The 12,683-nt window shown below is 42.8% G+C and overlaps 1 protein-coding gene across 50 annotated transcripts in view; it reads left to right on the top strand.

The window, feature by feature from the left end:
• Window positions 1–691: 691 nt before the first annotated feature.
• Window positions 692–12,683, top strand: part of LOC118373942 (glucocorticoid receptor) — a 73,998-nt gene continuing 62,006 nt past the window's right edge. For 48 of the 50 annotated variants that reach the window (XM_052487607.1, XM_052487596.1, XM_052487589.1 and 45 more), the window contains exons 1-3: window positions 1,543–1,735; window positions 1,880–2,188; window positions 4,428–5,389. In XM_052487607.1, coding sequence (XP_052343567.1) covers window positions 1,730–1,735; window positions 1,880–2,188; window positions 4,428–5,389 — 1,277 coding nt within the window. In that variant the 5' untranslated portion in view covers window positions 1,543–1,729. Of the gene's footprint in view, window positions 993–1,542; window positions 1,736–1,879; window positions 2,189–4,427; window positions 5,390–12,683 lie in introns of those variants that run through there. The other 2 variants (XM_052487614.1, XM_052487613.1) reach the window with 2 other exon arrangements.

Raw genomic sequence — 12,683 nt, 5'->3', positions numbered from 1 at the left:
ATGGGACGAGCTGATACATTCAAATGGGGTGGGATGGGACGAGCTGGTACATTCAAATGGGGTGGGACGAGCTGATACATTCAAATGGGGTGGGATGGGACGAGCTGGTACATTCAAATGTGATGTGGAGCGACATACATTCTGATTGGTACATAGGTATTGTGTGTAAACAGATATCTTCTTACCTCTTCATACACATATTACATGTCCATTCCAAACCAGGTTAAATGCAGTGTCCATGTTTAACCAGGGCTTATAGAGCCCAATTCTGGGAATAGGCATACAAATATACTTTCAGATCATTTTTTTAAATGAGCGGTTGTCCTATGCATTATTCTTATCTGGCTGACGATGCCTCATCAAGTGTCATACATAGCCTACGATTCGATATACATCTGTCTCGCTGGCTACTATACCGCAGGTAGCCCAGTGCGTTGAGCGGAGGACTAATAACCGAAAGGTTGCTAGATCGAATCCCCGAGCTGACAAGGTAAAAAGTAATTCTGCTCCTAAACAAGGCAGTTAAACCCACTGTTCCTAGACCGTCATTGAAAATAAGAATTTGTTTTTAGAAACTGACATGCCTAGTTAAATAGGCTGCATTGGCCAAATGACAACCAATGGCTATGCATACCTACTGTAAGTGGAGCATGTGAGTTGCAGTATCTCGTCTTCGCCAACAGGTTGCACTACGTATTGTAAACAGTGAGATCTCCATTTTGTATGTTTTTCCCCCCCCCTCAGAGGTTAGCGCCTACTTTCCTTTTGGCTGTGAACAGCACAGATAATTCCGTGCATTTCGGACGCAATTGGATACCTAACACATTGTAGTGGATTGGATGATCCGATCGATTACTTGCTTCTTCGTGTCCTGATACGATTTGCAAGGAGAACGCAATCGGATGTTTTCGTGTTTCTAGCCGGTTTGCAAGCAAAACAACACCAAACAAAAACAACCATGCATGGAGTCACAACTACAAAACGCCTGAGGGGTAGGCAAACGCTTTAGATGTATAGTATTTGAAGTCATAATGTGCCATACATTCATTTGGAATGAATAACCAGAGATGGATTATGTTAGCCACTAGCTAGTTAGCTCAACATGTCTCTCAATGACATTTGGGGGGACGCATTTGCAGGAGCTAACGTAGCTAACTTAAATAGCTAAATGTGCTGTTGCAAAACATATGAACAGGGCGGGTTAACTAGTTAGGTTGCAGAAACACTTAATTCAATTCATACGCCACGATGCTTGTTTTTGTTGCTTTCAAATAATAAAGTAAAGCAAAGGGAATAGTTAGCCACTTAGCTAGGTAGCTGATATCTAACCAGCAATGCGCCCCAACAGCAGGGGACTTCGGAGAATTCAGGTCAACTTCATAGAATGGAACCAATTTGTCAACAATTATAAACACATGAAGTGTATGCAAATGAACTTCACACGTCACATGTGTAATGTCATTTTAACTAAGTAATTTAAAAGTACATATTATTCATTCATGTTGAACAGATGTTGATGATACAGCTAGTATATTAGGTATAACTTGCCACGTGTGTAGGATGTTTGTGTCTTTACACTTAGGCAGGTTATTTGATACATGTCCATATTAGCCTACACGTGGCAGACACCGATCTCGCGCCGCACCAGGGGTATATTCATTATGACGATTGCAACAGAAACATGTTTACTCCAAATGGAAAACGTTTTGCAATGAAGTTTATTGAATAAATGCAGGTAGGTCACTCCCCGTTTGGCGATGATTCATTATGTTAGGTACTTAAACTGTAATCGGTTTCCACTTCGAGATGTAATGAATACACGAGCATCCATGCTAATGACATTACCCACTCGGTCTTTTCTCTCTCTCTCTCTACCCAGGATAATAAGATGGATCAAGGAGGAGTGAAGAAGAACAAGAGTAACAAAGACAACATCCGAGTTAAGCTCCTTCTGGGCGAAACCACCTCAGAGAGAACCCCTCTCACTGGTGCTCCCTGCAGTGCCATGTCCGTTGCTTTGGCAACCACCACCACCTCCTTCCTTCCATCCAGCCAGCTGATGCAACCAGGTGACGTGCCCAGCGGACTCAGTAACAGCCCTCCTCCCTCAGGTGAGGACCTCGCCTCAGCCTCCGCCACGGCCTCCGTGGGCCTCTACCTGGAAGACCCAGAGCCTCCCACCACAAAGGTACTGCTACTTATTTGTTGTACTAACGCTCTAGCACTGGACTCTACCCCCACACCCACTGGACTCTACCCACACCCACTGGACTCTAACCCCACACCCACTGGACTCTACCCCCACACCCACTGGACTCTACCCCCACATCCTCTGCACTCTACCCCCACACCCACTGCACTCTACCCCCACACCCACTGGACTCTACCCCACATCCTCTGCACTCTGCCCCCACACCCACTGCACTCTACCCCACACCCACTGGACTCTACCCCCACACCCACTGGACTCTACCCCGACACCCACTGGACTCTACCCCGACACCCACTGGACTCTACCCCACACCCATTGGACTCTACCCCCACACCCACTGGACTCTACCCACACAACCACACCCACTGGACTCTACCCCCCACACCCACTGGACTCTACCCACAACCACACCCACTGGACTCTACCCACAACCACACCCACTGGACTCTACCCACAACCACACCCACTGGACTCTACCCACAACCACACCCACTGGACTCTACCCACAACCACACCCACTGGACTCTACCCATAACCACACCCACTGGACTCTACCCACAACCACACCCACTGGACTCTACCCACAACCACACCCACTGGACTCTAACCCGACACCCACTGGACTCTACCCCGACACCCACTGGACTCTATCCACAACCACACCCACTGGACTCTACCCCGACACCCACTGGACTCTACCCACAACCACACCCACTGTACTCTAACCCGACACCCACTGGACTCTACCCCGACACCCACTGGACTCTACCCACAACCACACCCACTGGACTCTACCCCGACACCCACTGGACTCTACAAACACGCTGGACTCTACCCCCACACCCACTGGACTCTACCCACAACCACACCCATTGGACTCTACTCCCACACCCACTGGACTCTACCCAACACACGCAGGGCACTACCCACACACACTAGACTCTACCCACAACTACACCCACTGGACTCTACCCCGACACCCACTGGACTCTACGAACACGCTGGACTCTACCCCCACACCCACTGGACTCTACCCACAACCACACCCATTGGACTCTACTCCCACACCCATTGGACTCTACCCAACACACGCAGGGCGCTACCCACACACACTGGACTCTTACCCACAACTACACCCACTGGACTCTACCCCCACACCCACTGGATTCTACCCACAACCACACCCACTGGACTCTACCCACAACCACACACACTAGACTCTACCCACACACACTGGACTCTTACCCACACACAATGGACTCTACCGACACACACTGGACTCTACCCACACACTCACACACACACACAGTAACTCTACCCACACTACCTACATGCTGGACTCTACCCACACACAATTACTTCGACTCCCTGTATATAGCCATGTTATTACCTGGTACTCCCTGTATATAGCCATGTTATTACCTCCCTGTATATAGCCATGTTATTACCTGGTACCCCCTGTATATAGCCATGTTATTACCTCCCTGTATATAGCCATGTTATTACCTCCCTGTATATAGCCATGTTATTACCTGGTACCCCCTGTATATAGCCATGTTATTACCTGGTACTCCCTGTATATAGCCATGTTATTACCTGGTACTCCCTGTATATAGCCATGTTATTACCTGGTACTCCCTGTATATAACCATGTTATTACCTGGTACTCCTGTATATAGCCATGTTATTACCTGGTACTCCCTGTATATACATGTTATTACCTGGTACTCCTGTATCTAGCCATGTTATTACCTGGTACTCCCTGTATATAGCCATGTTATTACCTGGTACTCCCTGTATATAGCCATGTTATTACCTGGTACTCCCTGTATATAGCCATGTTATTACCTGGTACTCCCTGTATATAGCCATGTTATATTTACTCATTATTTTTATTCATTATTCAAAATGTAATTATTTTTCTTGTCACTATTTCCGTTAAAAAATGTTTATCTTATCCTTAATTCTGCATTGTTGGAAAAAGACCCGTAAGTCAGCATTTCACTGTTGTCTACAAAGCATGTGACAAATACGATTTGGCTTTGGGTCCGTTTCAGTAGTGCAGGATTTTTTTCCTCATAGAGAATCACTGGAATGTCAGGTTATTTGCTGAATTGATGGAATTGAAGTGTTTTCTTGTTTTTCTCCCCTTTGTAATGATTTGACAAACCAATTTTCCCATCTGTTATTAATGAAGTATTTCTTCCTATCTAAGCTCCTGCCCCAACAGACTAACACGTCCCTGGGCCTTGGACTCTTCACCCTTGGGGATACCTACTCCCGCCTGGAAGACAGCATCGCTGACTTCCACCGCTCCTCACCCAGCATGGACTCTCTGATCGGGGGCTCGGACCCTAACCTGTTCCCCATGTCCATGAGGACGGAGACAGACTTCTCCCGGGACCAGGACCTTATGGATATGGACCAGGAAGGGTACATTGGAAAAGACCAGAAACTGTTCAACGACAACACTCTGGATCTCCTCCAGGACTTTGAGTTGACAGGCTCCCCCTCAGACTTTTACGTAGGGGACGACGCCTTCCTTTCCTCCCTGGCTGATGACACTCTGCTGGGGGATGAGAGCCAGGATCGTGGGGTGTCCAACTCCACCTCCAAGCCAGCTGCTACTACGACCAATAGTGGTGGTTTTAGCGGTTCCAACACCACCACGTTGAATGGTAGCAATCTACTAACATGTCAGGATGAGTCCAACTCCAGCACCCCTATGACAGGCAACTCCCCGACCCCCAACACCTTTCCCGTGGTGAAGCTCGAGAAGGAATCTGGCTTCATCCAGCTGTGTACTCCAGGAGTGATCAAACAGGAGAAGACCTCGGCCATTCGTAGCTACTCCTGCCGAATGAGTGGTAGTACCGGCGGCTCCACTTCCTCCTCCCCATCAGAGCTGTCCACCGCCAGCCCCATCTCCATCTGTGGGGTGAGCACCTCTGGAGGACAGAGCTACCACTTTGGAGTCAACAGCAGCAGCAACACACCCTTGGCTTCCACTACCAGTGGAGCTTCTCCGCAGAAGGACCAGAAGCCCTCCGTCTTCAGCCTGTATCCTCCGTTGGTGACCGTAGGAGAGGCTTGGAACAACAGTAGCTATGGGGACGGAGCTTCTGGAATGCAAGGTCTCTCCAGCCCTACCTCCTCTTTCTCCAGCAGCTTTGAAAGGTAAGGAGAATAATTGAAAGAATGTTGCTAATAAAAAGCAGTCCTGTAGTTGGTCTGGTGGTCGTTTGGTGGTGGTCGTCTGGCCAGCCTGCTGCGTTGCGAGAGTGAGGCTGGTCTAGAGTTGCAAAAGAGTTGGAAACTTTCCGGTAAATTTCCTGAATTTTTCTAGAAATTTTCCATGGGAAGTTAAACCCTGGGATTTGGGGAATTTAGCTTCAATTCATTAAAAAGGTTAGCTTATAACAGGTAACCTTTTTTTTGTGTGGGATACACACAAGGCAATTCCTTATTTTGGTTCAACTATCCCCAATTCAATGCAATTGCAACCCTCTGCATGCACAGTGCATTCTTCCGTCACATGTACAGCTGATTCTCAAGATCTTGCACACTAATGAGGTGCTATTGAGCCCACACTACTACACAGTCTGAGCCAAGGACTACATGCTCTCTGGTAAGTTTTGATTACAATACTGGGAGGGGTGAATATATTTTATATGATTGTTTGTTCACTAGTAAATAGTAGCCTACTACAAAGTGTGTTAAAATAATTTCTAACTTGTTAACAATTTCTGCTATTTAGTTTTTGCTACCATGTGGGTTTTTAGCTTGCTTGAGCCTGCTAACTGGGTGTTAATTCACCTGTTTCCATACCAGTTTCATAAAAATAAAAAAAAGATTAAACAAGGAGTTTTTTAATCTAACTGCTTAACTATTTATCTGTACATGGAATTGTATATATTTTCTTACATTTTCCTTTACAATATTTACAGGAAAATGCCACAGGCACTATCTGATGTGTGGAGACATTTCACTGCAGCTAATGTAGAAGAAAAAGCTGTGTACATTTGCAAATACTGTGCCAAATCATATGTGAAGAATGCAACAAAGATGCAGAATCATCTGGCCAAGTGCATAAAGTTCCCTCAGTGCTCACATCCAAGCAACCTCTGACAAAAGTCCCTCTACTTCTATTTGAGGTGAAGATTATACATCAGATACCTTATCGATAGCAACAGCTCATGGTCCACCTGGAATCAGAAGGTTTTTTTTGACTCATTGGAGGAATGTAGCCAGAGAAATGCTCATGAATGTCTTGCTTGAGCTGTGTAGTATTATTATTATTTTTTTATGCAACTGGTTCACCTCTGATGGTCACAGGCAATGTATATTGGAAGATATTTCTGAATGTTCTTCACCCAGCATACACCCCTCCAACCAGACATGCTTTATCTACTAATTTGCTGGATGTAAGAGCTCAACAGAGTTCAAGTGAAGGTCAAGCAAATCATAGAGGAAGCAGACTGTATTGGAATCATCTCTGATGGGTGGTCGAATGTTCGTAGGGCAAGGAATAATTAACTACATAATTTCCACCCTCAACCAGTATTCTACAAGAGCACAGACACAAGGGACAACAGACACACCGGTCTCTACATTGCAGATGAGCTGAAGGCAGTCATCAATGACCTTGGACCACAGAAGGTATTTGCACGGGTGAAAGACAATGCTGCAAACATAAAGGCTGCTTGGTCTAAAGTGGAGGAGTCCTACCTTCACATCACACCCATTGAATCTGCTCCTCAAGCACATCATGGCACTGAAAACGATGGGTAGACTCTACAAGGGAGCCAAGGGAATGGTTAGGTATGTGAAGGGTCATCAAGTTATAGCAGCAATCTACCTCACCAAGCAAAGTGAGAAGAATAAGAGCACCACATTGAAGCTGCCCAGCAACATCCGTTGGGGTGGTGTTGTCATCTCCTGGAGGGGAAGGGGTCTCTCCAAGAAATGGCCATATCACAGTCTGCCGATATGGACAGCCCCATCAAGAGGATCCTCCTGGATGTTGTATTTTGGGAGAGAGTGGTAAGCAGCCTGAAACTCCTGAAACCTATAGCAGTAGCTATTGCACGGATTGAGGGAGACCATGCCATCCTGTCTGATGTTCAGACCCTGCTTGCAGATGTAAGATAAGACATCTGTACTGCCCTGCCCACTTAACTGTTGCTCCAAGCAGAGGAAACTGCAGTTCTGAAATACATCAAAAAGTTTGAAGATGTATGCTTGAAGCCCATACATGCCACAGCGTAAATATTGGACCCCATGTATGTTGGCAAGAGCTTCTTGTCTGATGCAGAGCTCAACAAGGTGTCATCACTACAGTGTCTCGCCACCTTGGCCTGGATGAGGGCAAGGTTCTTGGCAGTCTGGTGAAGTACACTTCCAAGCAAGAGCTTTGGGATGGAGATGCAATATGGCAGTCGTGCCAATATATTTCATCAGACACCTGGTGGAAGGGACTTTGTGGATCTGTGGCTCTTTCCCCTGTTGCCTCATCATCCTCCAAATCCCACCAACATCAGCCGCCTCAGAGCGCAACTGGTCCTTGTTTGGGAAAACGCACACCAAAGCATGCAACAGGCTGACCAATACAAGGGTTGAAAAATTGATGGCCACCCGGGAAAATGTTAGGCTTTTTGAGCTTGACAACAAGCCATCCTCACCAAGGTTGGAAAGTGACAGTGAAGATGAGGCCTCTGTCAGATGTTCAAGAGGTGGACATTGAGGAAGTCCAGGGAGAAGACATGGAAGCCTGAGAGGAAGACAACCAAAGCTTTAGTTTCTAGACTATCATTTTACAGATGTATGTTGAAAACATTTTTGGGAGATGCGATGGATCATTGGGGATCATTCAATATTCCCCTTTTTTTTCAGTGAAATCATCCCATGTGAAGAGTCAACTCATTTAATTAAAGTTCAATTCAACTAAATTGTTTAAAAATAATTATTTTGTAAGGATTTAATCATTTGTAATTATGTCTACTTATGATGAGGTAAAATGTTTATGTTTCTGTCTCCATATGATATAGTAAATATATCCAATGCAAAAAAAAAATCTACATTTAAATGGTATTAATTTGCATATAAATCTGTTAATTCCCATATATTCCCACGGAAACTTTCCACCTCTGAATATTCCCCAAAATGTGCAACCCTTGGCTGGTGGAATAGAACTAGTGTTCAAGGCAGGGGAGATTTCTGGAACATATTACTGACAGCGGGATTCTAAGAATATTCTAAGAGCTCCTCCTTGGTTTTAAACATGTCAAGGCAACTCTGTCCAGTCAGTTACTGAACTGGAGACGGTTAAATATTATCCTAGTGTTTTCCCCCCAATTTTTTTTATTTTGCTTGTATCAACATGCCCTTAAACACTTGTGCAGGGGAATGAAATATCACAGATGAATATTGTAGACGCTTTCAGTCACCAGGCCAATCAATTTTTATCTTGTCTTATCTTTTCAGCAGAGCTATTGCCTCTAAAGCGATAGATAGTAGAAAATGGGTCATGTGTTTCTGTGATACCATAATGTTGTCTTACCGCAGGCATTAGAAATGTTTTCTAAATAATTGCCACATTTCACAGTCTGTGATCTAAAAAGGGCACACGATTCCACAGTCTATAGGGCTCTGGTCAAAAGTGAAGGAGTGCACTATATAGGGGAATCGGCTACCATTTGGAACACATGTATAGTTACGGTACAGTAGACCACTGTCATAAAGGGCTCCGGGGACTGGAGGACACAATCGGTGTCTATATAGACATAGGCCCAGCTAGGGGAATTCCACTTTAACCTCACAGAGACATGTCATTGTTACATTCACATCTAGGGGCCTGTTCTACTACACAGTTGCTTTGTCTGCCTACTCTCTGTTTTCTTAATTACAGATACAGTAATACTAGTATAGACTAGTTGTTATTTACTGTTAGGTCTACAGTAATACTAGTATAGACTAGTTGTTATTTACTGTTAGGTCTACAGTAATACTAGTATAGACTAGTTGTTATTTACTGTTAGGTCTACAGTAATACTAGTATAGACTAGTTGTTATTTACTGTTAGGTCTACAGTAATACTAGTATAGACTAGTTGTTATTTACTGTTAGGTCTACAGTAATACCAGTTGTTATTTACTGTTAGGTCTACAGTAATACTAGTGTAGACTAGTTGTTATTTACTGTTAGGTCTACAGTAATACCAGTTGTTATTTACTGTTAGGTCTACAGTAATACTAGTATAGACTAGTTATTTACTGTTAGGTCTACAGTAATACTAGTATAGACTTGTTATTTACTGTTAGGTCTACAGTAATACTAGTGTAGACTAGTTGTTATTTACTGTTAGGTCTACAGTAATACTAGTATAGACTAGTTGTTATTTACTGTTAGGTCTACAGTAATACTAGTGTAGACTAGTTGTTATTTACTGTTAGGTCTACAGTAATACTAGTATAGACTAGTTGTTATTTACTGTTAGGTCTACAGTAATACCAGTATAGACTAGTTATTTACTGTTAGGTCTACAGTAATACTAGTATAGACTTGTTATTTACTGTTAGGTCTACAGTAATACTAGTATAGACTAGTTGTTATTTACTGTTAGGTCTACAGTAATACTAGTAGTAGACTAGTTGTTATTTACTGTTAGGTCTACAGTAATACTAGTATAGACTAGTTGTTATTTACTGTTAGGTCTACAGTAACACTAGTATAGACTTGTTATTTACTGTTAGGTCTACAGTAATACCAGTATAAACTAGTTATTTACTGTTAGGTCTACAGTAATACTAGTATAGACTAGTTTTTATTTACTGTTAGGTCTACAGTAATACTAGTGTAGACTAGTTGTTATTTACTGTTAGGTCTACAGTAATACTAGTTGTTATTTACTGTTAGGTCTACAGTAATACTAGTGTAGACTAGTTGTTATTTACTGTTAGATCTACAGTAATACTAGTATAGACTAGTTGTTATTTACTGTTAGGTCTACAGTAACACTAGTATAGACTTGTTATTCACTGTTAGGTCTACAGTAATACTAGTGTAGACTAGTTTTTATTTACTGTTAGGTCTACAGTAATACCAGTATAGACTAGTTGTTATTTACTGTTAGGTCTACAGTAATACTAGTATAGACTAGTTGTTATTTACTGTTAGGTCTACAGTAAGTAATACTAGTATAGACTAGTTGTTATTTACTGTTAGGTCTACAGTAATACTAGTATAGACTAGTTGTTATTTACTGTTAGGTCTACAGTAATACTAGTGTAGACTAGTTGTTATTTACTGTTAGGTCTACAGTAAGTGTAGACTAGTATAGACTAGTTGTTATTTACTGTTAGGTCTACAGTAATACTAGTACTAGACTAGTAATACTAGTTAGACTAGTTATTTACTGTCTACAGTAATACTAGTGTAGACTAGGTAGGTCTACAGTAATACTAGTATACTGAAGTTAGGTTATAGACTTACTGTTAGGTCTACTAGTAATACTAGTAATTAGACTAGTTGTTATTTACTGTTAGGTCTTTCTACAGTAATACTAGTTGTTATTTACTGTTAGACTAGTTGTTATTTACTGTTAGGTCTACAGTCTTTAACACTATGGGAAGTTGTTTGGGTCTTTGCTATGGGAAGCTGTTTGGGTCTTTGCTATGGAATGCGGTTTTCTTTGCTATGGGAAGCTGTTTGGGTCTTTCTATGGGAACTGTTTGTTAGGTCTACAGTATGGGATACTTTGGGTGTAGACTAGTTTTTATTTACTGTTAGGTCTTTCTACAGTAAGCTGTTTGGGTCTTTACCAGTATAGACTAGCTGTTTGTCTTTTTACTGTTAGGTCTTTCTACAGCTGTTAATGGAATGCGGTTTAGTATGGAGACTGCTTTGTTGGAATGCGGTTTGGGTCTTTCATGGTCCTTTCTATGGAATGCGGTTTGGGTCTTTCTATGGAACCAGTCTTTGCTATTTTTGGGTCTTTGCTATGGAATGCGGTTTGGGTCTTTGCTATGGAATGCGGTTTGGGTCTTTGCTATGGGAAGCGGTTTGGGTCTTTCCTATGGAATGCGGTTTGGGTCTTTCCTATGGAATGCGGTTTGGGTCTTTGCTATGGAATGCTGTTTGGGTCTTTGCTATGGAATGCTGTTTGGGTCTTTGCTATGGAATGCGGTTTGGGTCTTTGCTATGGGAAGCGGTTTGGGTCTTTGCTATGGAATGCGGTTTGGGTCTTTGCTATGGAATGCTGTTTGGGTCTTTCCTATGGAATGCGGTTTGGGTCTTTCCTATGGAATGCGGTTTGGGTCTTTGCTATGGAATGCTGTTTGGGTCTTTCCTATGGAATGCGGTTTGGGTCTTTCCTATGGAATGCGGTTTGGGTCTTTGCTATGGAATGCGGTTTGGGTCTTTCCTATGGAATGCGGTTTGGGTCTTTCCTATGGAATGCGGTTTGGGTCTTTCCTATGTAATGCGGTTTGGGTCTTTCCTATGGAATGCTGTTTGGGTCTTTCCTATGGAATGCGGTTTGGGTCTTTGCGTGTCAAAAAAGATACACGTCATATAACACACCATTTGACGTGTCGAATAAGCTTGTTGACCAATCAGGATCTGAATATGACTGCACGTCACACAATAATTTAACACGTTCAGTAAAAAAATGTACGTAGTTATTACACATTGATTGCACTGTCACAATGATTCATCGATACGTATGCTATGATGCTGGTAAAGTTGTCTCGCGCACCTACAGTGCTGGTCATTAAAAAAAGCTGGCTAGCTCATGGATGCAAACAATGTTCTTCCCCAAAAACAAAGCAAAATGACATCTGTTTCAGTAGCTAGTTGGCTAGCTAAATATATAGCTAGGTGTCATCTAAAATAACCTTCATTTATAAGACCGTTCTTATTTGGTTAATGGTGGTCGGAGCCATCTATGTGAAGCTCGCCACAATAGTGGCCTTCAAAATAAAAGTATACCATTGACAGTGATGCAAATGAATACAAATAGTAGAATTATGCCATAATTGAATAGATCATGCTAAACGAGGTTGGAATGTTATATAAAATCTGCAAAAAAACAATTTAGTTAATTTGACAAATCTGAAATCACACTGGATGGATGTATTATACTTTAGAATTGCTTTGGGGGCATATTCATTTCACTGTACAGCCTTACCTATGGATTGTGGATCAATGACATGGGGTATCAGTCTACTCAGTGACACCCAGAGAACATTAGCATCGTAGCTCTTATTGCGGGACTCTGAAACAACGGAATTGAGCCACATTTATTGTCAACCTGTGTGTATTGAACACTATTCCTGAGGAAAAACAATACTGCGTGGATGTTTTGGAGTTTGTTCAACTCTGAGGAGGACGTTGGGGAATAAATATATTGTGTATTTAGACTGATACTCCATTTCATTGATCCCCATTAGGTAAAGCTGTACAGTGCAATATG

This window comes from Oncorhynchus keta, chromosome 30, assembly GCF_023373465.1.
Source record: "Oncorhynchus keta strain PuntledgeMale-10-30-2019 chromosome 30, Oket_V2, whole genome shotgun sequence".
NCBI classification, from domain to species: Eukaryota; Metazoa; Chordata; class Actinopteri; order Salmoniformes; family Salmonidae; genus Oncorhynchus; species Oncorhynchus keta.
The sequence above is the reverse complement of the archived record's forward strand: the minus strand, read 5'-3'. Positions and strand labels throughout refer to the sequence as shown.